The sequence below is a fragment of the Phlebotomus papatasi genome, chromosome 2 (assembly GCF_024763615.1).
Source record: "Phlebotomus papatasi isolate M1 chromosome 2, Ppap_2.1, whole genome shotgun sequence".
In the NCBI taxonomy this organism is placed as follows: Eukaryota; Metazoa; Arthropoda; class Insecta; order Diptera; family Psychodidae; genus Phlebotomus; species Phlebotomus papatasi.
Window position 1 is genome coordinate 45,530,580 of NC_077223.1, and position 16,001 is coordinate 45,546,580.

A 16,001-nucleotide genomic window follows, 5' to 3' on the forward strand; every position below is an offset into this window, starting at 1 on the left:
TATAATAAACCATTGGCACTGAAAATAGGCAGAAAAATTCGCGCCGTAAATATTTTGTATACTTATTCCAACCAATCTCCTGCGTGTATGCAATTTTTCTGTGTAGGTAAAATAAGCTAATTCAAAACCTGCTTCAAATGGAAATTTTTCACTACTCCAAATGGAAACGTCATTGTTTTCATGATAAATACAATACTAAATTATTGTATTTATATATTTCCTATACCACAGTTTCATTATTTAGTTAATTTTGCTCCAAATAAAGCGAAAATTCATTCATATTCACAAATTTTAATTTGTTAATTTCTCAGAACAATTAAAAGTGTACCTTTTCACCATCGAATTCTTCATAGATCGACCATGTTTTCCAATGAAAAACACAATAAGGTGACTGTTCGTTTTGTTTAACATTTATGTCATATTTCTGGCTATTTTTAGTTAAATTAAGTGCTGATCTTTATTGTTAACGGTACGTGAAGTTTTCAAATGAAATAATTACCTATTTCGTGAACAAAAAGGGTTTTTATGAAGTGTCTACAAATGCTTCAATAGGCAACCCCGGAAATATGATTTTTTTGGAGAGATTTTCTTATTGTTTTAGATGGGAAAGGAGAAAAGACCAGGAATAAGAACAAATCCTGCACTCAAGAGCAACTCAACAAGGTTTTGGAAGCCTTTCGTGGTGGTTTCACTTACACTGTTTGTCTCCAATTAGAAAATTTCCCTTGTCTCCATTTGGATTAATTTGTTTCCAATAGAAGCATTTTACACTCGCGTATTTTTCTTGTATTTAAGAACTTTTCAAATTATATCTAAAGAATTTTCACTAAACAGTAACACTCTAGAAGAGTCAAGGAACAAATTTATGTAATTCTCTTCAGAAAAAATATGAAATTAATGTGTTGAATCCTCTGTCAAAGTGAAAGCGTCTGGAAATGGTTTTGAATTAGGACATTTACCCTAACTGGAGTGAATTCGCGGCCTTTTTTCGGTCCCGAAAATTTCTTTGAAAGCGGAACTCCCTAATATACCTCCGTTGAAAAAAAATGCACAAATTCTACAATTTTAAAAATTTATTTCCTTTTATTTTCGCTTGATTTTTGTGCCTTACTCATGCTCCGACACAATTTTCGCCTCACTTCCCGCTGTTTCTGAAGTTTTCTCATTTCTTCAGCCTTTTTCTCCTTCTTGAACTTGGCCAAACGCTGAGCTGTAGCTTCCTTCTCCTTCTTCTGCTTCTGATTGTAACTCGCCTTGATCATCTTCATCAACTGTGAAATTTTCTGTTCCTGTGGCGTTCTTATCACAGCTACACGTTCCACAGCTTCAGCTTTCTGGAGATGCTTCGGTTTGTACTTGTACGGTAGGGCTTGCTGAAGAGACTTGGGTATAACCAGAGGCTTGTACATTTTATCCTTGCGCACCACGGGCTGTAAAAAAATATACATTTACAGCTCTCTGAATTTCTTTTCTATCCCTTTTTAAAAAATTTTACCGTGTATAGATTGTCAGGATTAGGTATTGCTTGAATATTCCTTTCCCTCTTCAACTCTCCCAGTGTCTTCATTCCCTTCCACTGTGATTTTTGTCCGAGAGGCATCATCAGGGATGTAACAGGAGCATAGAATTTGGGAACTTCTACCTTAAACCATGTTCGACAGAAGACAATATCTAAAGGGAGAAGACACAATTAATTAAAATAAGGACTTTAAAAGTTTGAGGTTTGTTAGCTAAACCATCTTAGTTTTATCCAAATCCTTCTCTTTTTTTTTTGTTTCCCCCCTTACCTACCCCCCTTACCAAGGTCTTAGGCCTTGAGGCCTATTTTGACCAAAATCAAATGTTCAGAGAACCGAAATACATTCATCCATGTATTCAAAAATACCAAATCGTCGATCAATTAAAAAAAAAATTTTCCTATATCAACTGGTAAAAATAAGTAATTAAATAAATAAATAACAGATATGAATTAGGACCTTACACATCACTAGCCGTGTTACCCAAATCCTTCTCATTTTCTTCCAATGGGCATGTTTGAGAGTACCTGGGCTAACATTTCGTTTATATACGAAAATGCCGTATAATAATTTATAATAACACTTTTTCAAGATAAAACATTAAGAACAATCAAGAAGGAAAGCATATTTCTCAACCGTATGGGGTTATGTTTGAATACTTTCTTCTTCGTGTTTCTAAAATTAAATGAAAAACAGCTAAAGAAAGCATATTTCTCAACCGATTCCATACAATATTGCCTATTAAAAGTCTTTGCATCCTGTACACAGTTTTCGAACCAATTCTAAATATCATTTTCTTCCTTGTTTTGTTTATTTTTTTAACATTTTTTTTGTAAATTCCTTAACATAAAAGTTGTTCTTTAATTTACTTTTACACAAGAACATTTTGAAACACGTTTAAGCATTCCGTGTTTAAATTATAATCATTTTTATCCTGAATTTTTACTCTTCGAACTCAAAGAGAAAGAAGATAAATTCCACTTTTTTCAATTTATGACACGGCTAGAGGCCAAACGGTAAGAGATAACAACTTCCGGTTTTCGATAACCCCCCCCCCATAAGTCAACATTATCTAAGACATTATTTTTTCCTTTTCTCCCCTCCCTCCCCTCTTCAAAACTATGTTTTTTGGTTTATTTCAGAAAGAGTTCTTACGATTTCTTTCATTTTCGAATATGTTTTGTAGGTTGTCAAGGAGAATATTTTGTCTTTGAACACCTATGTTCGAAAACCATTTCGATATCTAATTTTCGAAGATCAAAGTTTAACCCTTTAAGGACAAGAGGGTCAAAAATCGGGGGTCAGAAAAAATCACTTCTTCTGACTTTTTTGGGGCAAAACACAACTTTAGATGACCGTAGGAAAAATTTCATTTTTGGGTCACCGGTGACCCAATCGTCCTGAAACGGTTAACCATTTTTCATTTCTTTCAAAGTTTAATCACTATTTTTAACCGATTTGTTTAAGTTTGATTTTTTTGAAACATCTTGAAATATCCAACCCGACTGCATCGATTACAATCGGTCAAGAGTGGATATATAGTGAATGATTGCATAAGTTCGTAGAACTTTTTCACGCAGGTCGTTAAGGGATATGCCGTAGCTTACCTCCACTATTCAAGTTTGTTTTTTTGCTTGTACTGGAAAGATTATAGTGTCTTACATCCTTCTAATGCCAAGAGTCTTTCAAATAAGTCAATATGTCCTTTGGCGGACTTTTCCAAAATGTGCAACAAAAAGTTACATTTACAGCATTTAATGTTAGGCGAATTTTAGAAAGGTTTAAGTGATAAATTTCCACAGAAATGCATTTTGGGCGTTTATTTAGATGAAGTTCTTGCTCTTAGAGAGTGATTAACAGGTGTCTTCGAAAATTTCGAAATACGGATTTATCCTTTGAAACATCAACTACATTTTAACCGTTTAAGGCCGAGAGGGTCAAAAATCGGGGGTCAGAAAAAGTCACTTTTTCTGACTTTTTAGAGCAAAACCTAACTTTAGAAGGCCGTAGGACAAATTTAATTTTTGGGTCACCGGTGACCCAATCGTCCTTAAAGGGTTAAAAGGCCTCTAACATTAATGGCAATTGTGAGTATCCTAGCGGATGAAAATTTGTAAATAACAATTGAACAAATTGTTAAGATGTTGGACAATAATAATTCGATCGTATTTCGCTATTTCGGAAAGCTTTGATACGTATAAAAGCTCAATAGATGAGTGTCACAATTTTTGATTGAAAGGAAAAACAGGAACCGTATGATTGTAAGGAATGTAGCCATTTATCTCTTGATATATATTGCGATGAAGAAACTTTTCTGCATCGATTGGTGATAGGTGATGAGAAATGGATCTAATACAACAGCATACAGTGGAAAAGGTCCACGGAAAAACAGCCAAACTTGCTGTAAAAGCAGATTTGTAATTATTGACTTGCTGTAAATTTGATAGGATTTCAAGGAAATGAATCATTTTGAACTACTCCAACGCCATGAAATAATCATAAAACATAAGCACCGTGACTATTTTATTAGATTCAATGCGTCTGTTTAATAGAAACTTCCGATTTCGGTTAAAAGAAAGGGCATAATTTTCCAAAATGACAACACTAAATCATGTATCGAATTGCAAACGCTGCCAAAATTACAGGAGCTACGATAGGAAATTCTCCGGAACCAAGAATATTCTTCAGATAGTGACCCTTCAGATTATCATTTGTTTCAATCTCATACAGAATAGTTTGATGCCCAAAAATATGGACTCTTTGGATGCTGTCTTAAGCAGCCTTGCGATCTTTCTTCAAGAAAAAAATAGGTTCTTTCTTAAAAAATGGGATTGATAAGGTTATATATCTTTTGGGAACAATGTTAAGATCAATGGAGACTATATCCTTGATTATACAAATTATATTTCTAAAAGAAAATATCAATTGAAATTTGTCTTAGGCAATCCTACGAATTTATGCAATCATCCAGTACCCGTAAATGATTTACCTCTCTCGGATTTCTTTATTTATTTTTCGTATAGGGGAGACTGGGGCAAAAAGTCACAAATCGAAAAATTCAAAATTCAATATTTTCCAAGGTAAAAAAGATAGCAGCTCAAATTTCTTTCTATAAATAGCTTCCATAGACCTTCTTCAATGTCGTAAGTTTCTTAGAATTCGGACAAGGAATTTAGAAAATAAAAAATATCGAAATTTTTAGCCCTATTTTTGAAATATTTTCCTTGCAGAAGATAACAATTATTACCTACTTATTTTGCAAAATTGATGCACTGGTGAATATTTTCTTAATAATTTGGATTCTTTGAATACGAATCCGCTATCTATTTTAGAATTTCACAAAAGTTCTTTTCTCCAGAAATCCTTTACTTTAAAAATGGCCACTTGGGGTAAAAAGTAACAAAAGGTATAGAACAAAAAGTAACAAAAAAGCGAAGCAATTTCTGACGTCTCACGGCGAAAAGAAAGGTCATTATCATGTCTCGCCGCTTGTTGTTTGCATTGGTCAAACGATTTGCAGTCTTTTGTGTGTGTGTTTTTTTTTCTAAAATAGCTTGAAAAGCGCTTTTCTCGTTCAGATAAAGAAAACTGTGTTTTTCAAAGGTGTAGATGAATAAATTTTCTATGAAAATATGTCCTCTATGTATTTTTTGCAAATTTACGAAGCGAATCAAAATATGATAATACCCAATGTCTGGTACAGTAGAGTCTTTCAAATTTGAATCTCTCAAATTCTAACGACGTTTGGATTCAAAATTTGAATTGTGGGGTTATGTTAAAAAAAATCGTATTTTGGATGAATGAAAATCATATTTATGTGCTTCTTCTTGAATGCTTGCGTATATTATGATCGTATAAAATGAAAAGGAAGTATGTTACCACTAAAACTTGTGAAAAAGTACGGGAATTTGATTCAAAGTACAATTGAATCTCACAAAAATATCGTTAGTTTTGAAAAAATCGTTCGAATTTGGGAGGTGAGAAATGTCAAAAATACCCCTCGAGCATTCGAATTTAAGAGACTCTTGTACTATTTGCCCCAGCATTTTTGAGAATAGTCACAAAATTACCTTTTAGAAATTGGCTCGATAAACGTATTTCCTTACAAAATAGAGGAAAATTACTTTCACAAAGTTGTAGAGCGGTAAATTTCCTATAAAACTGCGCTAATTTGAAATTTTTGAAGCAATTGAGTACCTTGTAGAAAAAATAAAATATTCGTTTTGTGACTTTTTGCCCCAGTCTTCCTTATACTTGTTACTCGTGCTAAAATATTCTAAAACTTCCATTTCTTAAACAATTTCTTATTTCGGAATGGTGTTTTTTTTAAATTTTATCAATCAATTTATATTAGGTACCGTAGATGCGGGTGCTTTTGTCCTCCGTGGGTGACCTTGTCCCCCTCCTGTTCGTAAACTTTTCTTTAATTTTGATGTATATGAATAGCCCTTACCGATCAGGCATGATAGATCGGATCGGTAAAGACCATCCTTATACTTGCTAGAGTAGCTAGGGGGCAAAGTCACCCACGGAGGACAAAACCTATAGTGGCACCTATAGTGGCAAAGCGGTATGTATCCAAAAAGCATGTGAAACGGATAGCTCTTTCTCGTGACTTCGAGCATTCCGCAAAACTGGGACGTTTTGCCGTCTCTTTCACATTAGGACGATTTTTGAATATTTTGGACTCCTATAGTTTTTGAGAAATTGAATACAAATTCTACTTACCGCTCTTCAAAATTTTATTCTCGAAGGTGCACCTCACTGCTCCCTCGGGGCTCCTGAGGGGTTTCTTGATCTCTCCCCTAATACCCGAAACAGTTTTGATTTTAGCTCCCTGGAATTTAGCCGCTTCCAAAATGCCATTGAACATGTCCTTGATGAAGGCAGTGTTCTTCTTTATCTCATACGGATACCCCACTAGCTTCAGTTTTTTCATAATCTGCGTGGACTTGTCAATTTCCGTGACACAGCCCGTAGCTGAAATTCTGAATCCCAATCTCTTGAGCTCCTCTGTATCCTGTGTAACTGTCTGAACTGCCAGGAATCCAGTATTTTGGGGCGTAATAGGTCCCCAGAAAGTCATGCTGCATGTCACATGATTTGGGGTATACTTAAGAAATCTATGCTTTAGATTATCTTCGATCTTGGCATAGATGGGTCGGGTTTGGAATCTACGCCAACCCAGGGAGAGAATCAGAGGATCTTCAGTCTTTAGGACCTTTTTGTACCATCGATGCTTTTTCACTTTGCACGTCACATAGCCCACATTCTGCTCAATCATATTGAGACTACCAATGAGAACAGGATAAGTGGGATCGAAGTGCTGGACAAATTCACAGGAAACACCCCGGAAAGTCATTCGTACGTACATTCCAGCACGGAAACCTTCAATTTGAACACGCAAATCGTCATCTAGAGTAGCAAATTCGGATTTATTCAATTGAGCCTGACGCTGAGTTTCAGCCTTCCAGTTGTCGTAGTAACTGTGATCACCTACAATCTTATGATCTTTGTCGGGATTATCATATTCCGCATCAAATTTCTCCTTGAGCTTGAGTTTTTTTGCCATTAATTCCCTCCGACTCATATTTTCCTCTTCAATTCTGCTAAATTTTCTCTTCTCTCCAGGGATTTCCTGTGCATCTTCCTTCTCTGCAACTTCAGGATCTTCGGCTTCTTTGACCTCTTCATGCTTCTCTCCAGTTTCCAAATCCTCAAAATCCCCATAAACTTCACTGCCATCGTCACTCATATCGTCCAATTTGAGAAGTTCCTCTGCATCTTCAGTAGCCTTCCACTTTCCAGTTACAAAGCAATTTTTGATGATGGCTCTATTCTCCTCCAAAGTCCAATCCCTCAGTCCGGCCATGGATTGTTCGAAGAAACAGCATTCATCGCGATCCTGAATTTCTTTCTGACGCTGGGCATTTGACTGTTTCTCTTTGACCACTTTGAAGAGATCATCTCCATCATCATCATCATCGCTTTGTTCCTCATTGTCCTTTGACTCTGCTCCTTTTTTCTGAGACTGACTGAATATTCCGTACACTAGCTTCATGATATTCTGGGAATTGGCTTGACGATTTAGATAAGCATCTCGAGCTTTTTGTGCCAATCCCTCTCTCCAAGATGGACCTTCTTCGGTCACATTGTCCTCATAATCCTCATCTGATGATTCTTCATTTTCCCCACCATCATTTTCACTATCCTGATCTTCCCCGGTCCAACCTAAAGCTTTTTCCCCATCATCCTCTTCATCTTCCATCCCAGAATCATCATCTTCACTTTCTTCTTCTGACTCACTCGAAGCACGATCAGAATCCTCATTTCGATCATCCCTGAAATCCTGGGATTTAATAGCTTCTCCGTCGGAGAATAATTTGAATTCTTGATTCTCAATTTGCCTATCCAATGTCTCCTTTTTCTCAATAAACGCATTGACAATGTCTCTCTGTTCTGTATTTTCTTCAGTCTCCTGATGACTGTGTGATCCTTGAAGATCAATATACACAGCATCTTTGTCATAAACCAAACCTCCAACTCCTGACATTGGAGCATACAGGAGTCTCTCCTTCTCCAAGAGACTCCGTTTTTTCTCTCCAGACGGAAGTGGACAGGGATCTGCTAGAGCACTCAATTCCTCAATCCGAATATCACCAAATCCCGCAATATGCACCATAAATTCCTTATTCAACGGTACTCCCCTAACATATCCATAAAGCACCACATGACGATCACACTTTGGATTCAATCTGATCTCTTCAGTACTCGTGATATCCTCCATTCGATCAGCCAGGATATAACTATGAGCTCCCCGCCAGGAAAGCGGTCTCAATTTCATCACAGAAATAAATCTGCCTAAATTCTTAATCTCATTCCTCAAGTATTCCCCATGGAGTAACCCTGACAAATAAAATAACTTAGCCCCATTGTACACTTCCGTCCAGAATCTGTGTTTCAATTCCTTCTTTCGCTTCTTCAGAGTCTTGGCATTCCGAATAACGTCCAAGTGCGTCAAAACCCCCATAATCTTGGGCATTCCGTGCACTTGGCAAATATTGAGAAATTCAAAGACTTCCATCTCAAAACCAAAACTGGCATCGCACATCAATAATACAAGATCTGCACATTTGGCAATATCAATCATGCAATTAACATCATTGTTGCACTCAATCAACGTTATCCGCCTTTTCTTAGACGTTACAATGGTAATGGGACCCTTAATCTCTGTCACATTGGTCTTTGTGAAGCTCTTAATAAGATTCCGAATTAATGTGGACTTACCCACCTTTGGGGGTCCAACCACAGCAATTAAAAACGGCGGAGGCTCTTCCGGAGTCTGATCAACAAGGGGAATGTGTTGCTTCTTCGCTGTCAAATCCTCCTTTCTGCGAAACTTCCTTTCAGCCCGCTGTGCAGAATTAATGGCAAAGGCTTTAGGATTCTTCTGACGCTCTGCCATCTCATCTCCTTTGGGTTTTCCCTTATTTTTCTTCTTTTCCGCCTTTACACCTGGAAAAATATCATCAACATGGGCATGATGTTTTGAGGTTATGAGATATTTTTTTAATCTATCTCACCGGATTTCCTCTTCCTATGCTCCTTCTTCTTCTCCATTGCACCACTATCTTCCATTTTTACAATTTTCACTTTAAATCAAATTATTAATTAGAATTTTACCAAAAATTCAGAGAAAATCCAAAAACACGCTGCACTTGGAAAATCAAAACAAACTGACAGAGCCACGCTACGGGATTTTTTGGAACTATTCCCTCCCCTTTTTTTGGGGACAGAAGAGTTTAGCATGGAAATTTCATGATTTTCACGATTTTCCTTGAAAAATATCTTAAAAGCTGTTCATTTTTTACATAAAACAAATTAATAATCATCTGCAAAACTAAAATATATTGTGCAACATGTCAGCAACTCAGAGAGTTCAGGTGAGAAAACCAAAGCTCTTTTGTGAGGTTATGTCACTTTGTTTTTCTTAAGAAAATTTAACAATTTTTATGCAAAAAAAACTAAAAATATATTTTTACAGCAATGGGCCACCTTTGCACGCACCTGGCACATCTATGACTGCACCTGGCAGAATCCCTTTGAATCTGCACAGATTATCCGGAAGCATCTCATGGGGCTCCACAAACCAATTTTTCACCCAATGAGTAATTTAAATTATTTTATTTTTCCTTTCAAAGCAAAATCTAATCTCTCTCCTTTTCCCAGATGACTGTGGGGATCATGTGGTGGCTATAAATACCAAGGAAATTGCCCTTCCAGGTAATGAATGGCAAAAACGGGCATATTTCCATCATACAGGCTACCCAGGTGGGGCAACTTGGACCCTAGCATGGGAACTGCACGAGAAGGATCCAACAATGGTAAAAATAGTATTTGGTGGGAAAAAATGAGAGTTTTTAAGGATATTTTGGGATATTTCAGATCGTAAAGAAAGCAGTTTATAATGCAATGCGGGGGAATTTGCAGAGAAGATACACAATGCAGAGGCTACATCTCTTCCCTGACGACAAAGTCCCAGAGGATATTCTAGCCAATGTATCTAATCAAATCCCATCGCTCAGAAAAGTCCCAGAACGATTGGATAAAATGGATCCTGAGACAGTCAAAACCTTCCCCAAGATCATGGACTGGCCAGATGATTACATCCTAAAATAGGGCATTTTGTAAAGGAAGTTGTAGAGAAGAATATTTGAAGAAATAATAGAAGTAAAATGATTAATTATTAAAATTTGATTTGATTTTGCAAGGAAAACACCTGGCGTAAAAAAATACCCAAGTAGCATACAATCATTTATTTTGGAGTGGTTTAAAAACAACACTTTTCGAAGTGAATATATTTATTTTATATTGTCCGATAAAATAAAAAAATAGATAATTCAAATAACTTAGTTTTAATTTCCAAAGGGAATAATCAAAATAATTTAATTAGAACCTCTGTCAGCGACTCGTGAGAATCCGCGAAGTTATTCATTACCCACGAAAAATACGCGCCCAGGAAAAATCCGCGAAAAAATATACGCCCCACTAAAATCCGTGAAAAAATTCGCGACCCGCGAAAATCCGCGAGAAAATACGCGCCCCACGAAAATCCGTGAAAAAATTAGCGACCCGCGAAAATCCGCGAGAAAATACGCGCCCCACGAAAATCCGTGAAAAAATACGCGTCCCACGAAAATCATCGCCCCGTAAAAATGCGCGAAAAATTCGCGCCTCACAAAAATCCACGGAAAAAAACGTGCCCCGCGAAAATTCGCGAAAAATAAAAAGTGATCGATATTCCATACATCAGAATTTGAGATTATCGATCACAGAAAATCTCTTATTACGCTTAACTAACAGTACTTACCTATGAAATTTTCACAAATAAGCTTCAATCCTTTATTTACAGTAGACTCTCGCAAATTCGGCTCTTTTAAGATCGGGCTACTTTTTAATTCGGGCAGCGGTTACATTTGAAAAAAGTTTGTTGTCATTTTTCCAGTTTGATTATGATTATCAAATGAATCAAAGATGCTCAAATTTAGCATGGTTTGTCTTAGTTTTGATGTGATTTTGCATTATTGAGGGATTTTCATGCAATTTACGATATATATGAGTGTGTAAACTCAATATCTAAATGCACATGTCGCCCGAATTTCTGTCTAATTCGGCTGACATTTCGGTCCTATATGCCCGAATTTGAGAGAGTCTACTGTATTGGTTTGCAATATATACCAATTGTATCGATAAGAAGCCCACAAACTGTTTAATTCACTGACAAAACTGTCTGTATTTTGCTTAAGACAAATGGCAGCAAAGTGATTTTTAATGGCTGCTATTGTAATTTTGTGCACATATTTTTAAAAATCACTTTTCTTGTGCAAATATTACCGGAAAATTGTGAAATTTTTTATTTGACATCGTGAAACACAAAATAATTAAACTATCAAACAATCATATAATAGTTAATGTTTATGTAGAAAAATTATTTTTTTGCCCAACAAATTGGAAGAGAAATCGATATTACATTACAAGCATCGCTTGATCGATATTAGGAGCGTTTCGGTTAATACCCCCGTCGTCTACCCATCCTCAAAAATATTATTTTGCTCAAATAGGGGGAGGTGAAGCTACTTTGAGCTGTGGGGCTACATTGTTATACGATTTTTTCGTCTATTTCTAAAGGAAGCTGGTCCTTGCAATTATTTTATTTAGATCCACAATTGTTTTGTCTATCCCAAAGTCCATCATCCTAAAAACCAGTTTTCTTTAGAAATATGCGAAAAAATCGTAAAACAATGTAATGTAACCCCACATCTCAAAGTAGCCCCACCTCCCCCTAGTGGTTTTTCAACTAATAAATTTTAAAACAAAAATAAATAAAAATACTCAACGAAAAGGTCATGTTTATGCTACTTGGGGGCAAATCAAACGATCATCAAAACATTTGAAGTGACAGTTTTGTACAAAACGCGCGCGTTGCTTTGGGTGAATTTTTGAGGAAATCCTTCAAGAAAACAAAGTATAAATGTCTCGTCCTGCAAACCTCGACGTGGAGTGGAAACACCCCGATGAATTGATGAAAATCCTGCGACTGAAGCAGAAACAGAAAGCCCTCCAAGCGCGATTAAAGAAGCAAGAAGTTGATCAACAAAATCCACCTCCGGAGCTTCGTTCGCAGGACAAGAGGAAGAACCCCTTTGCCATGTGAGTACTGCTAACAAAAGAGGAAGAACTTGGGAATGAATCTGACCATTAATTTCACAGATGCAGCCAGAGTATAGCTAAAAAGACCAAAAATGAAGTGGCAGAAGCTGTTCTTGCCACAGATGACACACTCTTTCAACTCTTGCAAAATTCTGGTACATCCCGGGCACAGGATGCAAATCTCGAGGCTCCAATTGAGCAAAAACACCCCTTGGACAATATCCTGAGCCAATGGGAACCACAAATTGAAGAAAACACTGAGAAATTGTACAAATTCCTCCCAATTGACTGGAGTATCAAGACAAGGATGCGCTTATTGACACCACAGCCAATTGTGGCTGGGAATCTCAAGACCAGCCAGGAAGCCAGTGGTCTGACATCCTTTATACGAGGCATTGATCCAGCTACAACATCCACTGGACTTGACATCTCTCCAGGAGCCCTATTTCATCAGAGCACCCTCTACTGGCAGCATCCCCATCTTCCCTGGCTCACACTCTACCCCCGGACAGCACGACAGGAACTCACATGCCATCCCCTTGGCACCACTGAGATTGCTGCCCTTGCTCGCCAATGGACTGAGAGTTTCCGATCTCTCTTTCAACTTTTGCGAGCCCGTCAGTGTCCCTACTTCTATTTATGCGCCAACTCATTCACCGCCCTTTTCCGTGCAGCTGGCATTGGAGGCTGCCCTGAGATCCATGCAATTGTCACGCCTTCTTCGCGCGGGATGAGAGCATCACTGCGACAGGAAGGGATTGAATTCCAGCAGCCACTCAAGAACAAAGCCAATGAAACACCAGAAAAGGCTGCCAGTGCAGATGTTTCTATGGCCTTCGATGAAGCCAGCCAGAAAATCAAGGAAGAGGGATCCGATGATGACATGGAGGAAGAAGAATGGCTGGAGAGTTTAGGAGTGGATGCGAGTGAGATAAAAAAGATCAATCTGCGGAGTCAACAGCGTCAGCAGAAGAAGGAATGTGAAAGTAAGTATCTTCGTGGAAGAAACCACGGTTTTCAGTCCTGTCCTGATCAATTTCTTCGTGATTTTTTTCAGATGACTTTGGCGATCACTCTGCCCTTTTTATCGAGGGTCCTGAATGTGCAGCTCTGTTTACCTATCTGCTCAATTCGAAGAGTATCGTGACGAACGTCGGACGCTTGGCGGGAGTTCCGCCGACACTTCTCTCGCCAGTGGCTTTCCTGGGTGCTACCCTGAAGAATCTCCAAGTGCGTTCGTCCAAAGTGCGCCTGGAGGACACCAACTACCACAGCGTGGAACTAAAAGGGGTCCTGCTGCCCCACGTACTGCCCTACCTGAATAATCTGCTCTTCACTGAGACCCAGGACACCTTTAGCGCCACAATGGCCAACAATCTCAACACCCTCGCATTCACCAAAGTCTCTCAAACTCTTATCAATGATATCCTCGAGGACAGGGACAAGAAGCAGGCCTCTGATCAGGTTTTTGGGAGAGAAAACTTATCTGACTGTGGCTTGAGTGCCAGTATCCTCGAGGCAATGTGCCGAGTAGATGGGGAAGCAGTAAAAGTGATGGAGAGAATGACTTTCAATCGTGACACAATGTCATTCACCCTTTCCTGATGTGCTCTCTTCCAAAAAACTACTTTTTTACATCTTTCGACTCTTTTCTTATTTAATTCATAAAATAAAGTTTTACCTCCGCCTATGTGTCCGTAATCACTAGCTCATCGATGCTCCAGTCCTCGTAGGAATGATCCGGAAGGTATCGTCGGATGATGATAGGTATCTTGCGTTGCTTCAGTTCCTTCATGGCAATCTGCAGGGGGTCTGTTTCACCCTCCCATTGCACCATTATTGGGGCGCACATGGCTATCTGCAGGGCCCTGGTACCGAGAACTCGTGCTCTCTCGTACTTTGTCATGTATCTCGTGGTGATTCTCTTGGATTTGGCAACTCCTCCACCAGCTTGTCCCGGTGTTAGAATTTCAATATTGTCCACCTCTTCGTCCTGATTCAGATCATCAATGTTGTCATCATCATCCACATCATCGAAATCATCACCCCCGACGCTAAAAATTGAAGAATATTCGAGAAATTGAAATTTTGTTTTGAAAACAAACATGGCTTTCTGAGGTTAGTTTTATGAAAATCAATTTTATAAGGATTTCAGGATACTTACTCATCGTTTCCAAACTCTTCATCATCCATTGTATTTAAAATGTATTTATAATTGAAGCAAGGTGAATTTTACAATGATTTCCAAGGAAATTCTGGAGTTTTTTGAGAAAATATTGGCGATATTGCAAATAAACACGCAAACTCCTTGCAAGTAAAAAATTGGCATGCAAGTTTTTTTAGTACCCGGCCGGCTATTCGTACTGACTTAGCAGATCGTACCGAGTATATACGGGGTATTTATGTGAGGAAAATACTAATTTCCGCACTTACTATGTATATACTATGTATTTACTTGAAAGATATACAAATTTAAATATATACTGAAGTTATACGTTGCATCTATACGCAAAAAATACTATGTTGAAGAAATACCCGGTATATATCGATAATAAACTTTGTATTTCTGGTTTAAAATCCCTATAACTACACAGACCTACTCTGTCGGTGTGCCTGTCGGCCATTTTCTTTCTAGTTAACAAAGTTGTGACATGTCTGATGGTGAAAGAGGTGTGTCGCTTAACTCTTTCGCGTCTTTAGGGTAATGTCATGACTCGGGGAAAAAAGTTTTTTTTGGGTATTTACATTAATTGAAATCTATCTGTTCGTGCACGACATCATAATAGAAGGATGTAAGATTCTTGGCTCATTTTCTCAAGACTCCAGTTAGATTTCAATTAATGTAAATAGCCAAAAAGAAACTTTTTTCCCCGGGTCATATATGACCCTAAAGACGCGAAAGAGTTAACACTTCGTAGAACCCTAACTAAAAGTGTCACGGAAGGACCAAATGGCAGCCGCTGCCATTTATCGGATTTTACAAAATATTTTGATATTTTTACTTATATTTTGATATTCGAAGCTTTAGTCAGTTCTTTTATGGTGTCTCAATCAGAAATTTCACCTCCTTGGGTACTGTATCTAAAGATTTTTAACCATTCGATGTTTTCATATTTACCAGAAACATGGAATAAGGGAAAGTAGTCTGCCTTTGAATGCGGCAGCCTTTGAATGTTTCAATTTTTATCTTATTTTTCAAAGCAAAAATTCTACTTTATGAACAATAGTTAATATTATTAACTATTTTTTATTAACTTCGCTTAACAAAATGGATTTTGAGCTTTGGGAAGTAAGAAAAAAATTGAATAATTCCCAAAATTATTCATATTTCCCAGTTCAATATTTCCCATAATTCTTATCAATAATTTGCAAAAACACTTTCAATTTGTTCTTTTAAGGCTTTTATACACTAACAATCAATAAAATTACATCTGCAGAACGTCAAACTCCCATAAAAAATGCATATGGCAGCAACTGCCACTTGGTCCTTCCGAGTGCAGTTTTTTGTTTTTGCAATATATTTACATTAATATTTAATTTTTATTAAAAATTTTATAACGAAAAAATAGCCAGATAAATTCTGCACGCATTCGATCAGGCCTCCAGGTGAAATGATATATTCTTCACTATAAAAAATTAAATTAAAAACTAAATTGGCAGCGGCTGCCACTAGGGTCCTTCCAAGTGTTAAAAAACTAAGTAGTGCTTACCATAACAATATCAGACAAGTTACAGGTGCACATAGAACAAGCCGCATTGAATATTTACTAGTAG

At 37.5% G+C, this 16,001-nt stretch overlaps 4 protein-coding genes across 5 annotated transcripts; 2 read left to right on the forward strand and 2 right to left on the reverse strand.

Annotated features, from left to right (window-relative positions):
• Positions 1-1,055: 1,055 nt before the first annotated feature.
• On the reverse strand, positions 1,056-9,261 carry LOC129801250 (ribosome biogenesis protein BMS1 homolog). Of its 2 annotated transcripts, XM_055846134.1 has the most exons (4): positions 9,101-9,261; positions 6,246-9,032; positions 1,496-1,671; positions 1,056-1,430 (listed from the first exon to the last, which is right to left on the reverse strand). In XM_055846134.1, exons 1-4 carry the CDS (start codon positions 9,153-9,155, stop codon positions 1,074-1,076), a joined length of 3,375 nt encoding a protein of 1,124 aa, XP_055702109.1. In that variant the 5' UTR covers positions 9,156-9,261; the 3' UTR covers positions 1,056-1,073. The 2 variants fall into 2 exon arrangements, 1 of the variants encoding a protein (XP_055702109.1); XR_008751682.1 differs by lacking the exons at positions 1,056-1,430; positions 1,496-1,671 and adding an exon at positions 5,768-5,922 and having other exon boundaries at positions 6,072-9,032.
• A 30-nt stretch (positions 9,262-9,291) lies between these two features.
• Positions 9,292-10,317, forward strand: LOC129801264 (39S ribosomal protein L13, mitochondrial). Its single transcript, XM_055846150.1, has 4 exons — positions 9,292-9,460; positions 9,562-9,685; positions 9,747-9,901; positions 9,963-10,317. The coding sequence occupies exons 1-4, from the start codon at positions 9,437-9,439 to the stop codon at positions 10,194-10,196; spliced, it is 537 nt and encodes a 178-aa protein (XP_055702125.1). The 5' UTR covers positions 9,292-9,436; the 3' UTR covers positions 10,197-10,317.
• Positions 10,318-11,954: 1,637 nt separating this feature from the next.
• On the forward strand, positions 11,955-13,918 carry LOC129801257 (protein downstream neighbor of son homolog). Its single transcript, XM_055846142.1, has 3 exons — positions 11,955-12,227; positions 12,288-13,213; positions 13,285-13,918. Exons 1-3 carry the CDS (start codon positions 12,049-12,051, stop codon positions 13,830-13,832), a joined length of 1,653 nt encoding a protein of 550 aa, XP_055702117.1. The 5' UTR covers positions 11,955-12,048; the 3' UTR covers positions 13,833-13,918.
• On the reverse strand, positions 13,885-14,420 carry LOC129800970 (DNA-directed RNA polymerases I, II, and III subunit RPABC2). The gene is made up of 2 exons (XM_055845719.1): positions 14,392-14,420; positions 13,885-14,281 (listed from the first exon to the last, which is right to left on the reverse strand). The coding sequence occupies exons 1-2, from the start codon at positions 14,418-14,420 to the stop codon at positions 13,915-13,917; spliced, it is 396 nt and encodes a 131-aa protein (XP_055701694.1). The 3' UTR covers positions 13,885-13,914.
• Positions 14,421-16,001: the final 1,581 nt, after the last annotated feature.

Excerpts from the sequence above, each read along its gene's own strand:
- LOC129801250 (XM_055846134.1), bottom strand. The coding sequence starts at position 9,155 with ATGGAAGATAGTGGTGCAATGGAGAAGAAGAAGGAGCATAGGAAGAGG. Across the intron at positions 1,672-6,245 it reads GAATAAAATTTTGAAGAGCG|ATATTGTCTTCTGTCGAACA; the intron begins GTAAGTAGAATT and ends TTCTCCCTTTAG. Across the intron at positions 1,431-1,495 it reads ATCCTGACAATCTATACACG|CCCGTGGTGCGCAAGGATAA; the intron begins GTAAAATTTTTT and ends ATTTTTTTACAG.
- LOC129801264 (XM_055846150.1), top strand. The coding sequence starts at position 9,437 with ATGTCAGCAACTCAGAGAGTTCAG. Across the intron at positions 9,461-9,561 it reads CAGCAACTCAGAGAGTTCAG|CAATGGGCCACCTTTGCACG; the intron begins GTGAGAAAACCA and ends ATATTTTTACAG. Across the intron at positions 9,686-9,746 it reads ACCAATTTTTCACCCAATGA|ATGACTGTGGGGATCATGTG; the intron begins GTAATTTAAATT and ends TCCTTTTCCCAG.
- LOC129801257 (XM_055846142.1), top strand. The coding sequence starts at position 12,049 with ATGTCTCGTCCTGCAAACCTCGACGTGGAGTGGAAACACCCCGATGAA. Across the intron at positions 12,228-12,287 it reads AGGAAGAACCCCTTTGCCAT|ATGCAGCCAGAGTATAGCTA; the intron begins GTGAGTACTGCT and ends TTAATTTCACAG. Across the intron at positions 13,214-13,284 it reads GCAGAAGAAGGAATGTGAAA|ATGACTTTGGCGATCACTCT; the intron begins GTAAGTATCTTC and ends GATTTTTTTCAG.
- LOC129800970 (XM_055845719.1), bottom strand. The coding sequence starts at position 14,420 with ATGGATGATGAAGAGTTTGGAAACGATGA. Across the intron at positions 14,282-14,391 it reads GAAGAGTTTGGAAACGATGA|CGTCGGGGGTGATGATTTCG; the intron begins GTAAGTATCCTG and ends TTCAATTTTTAG.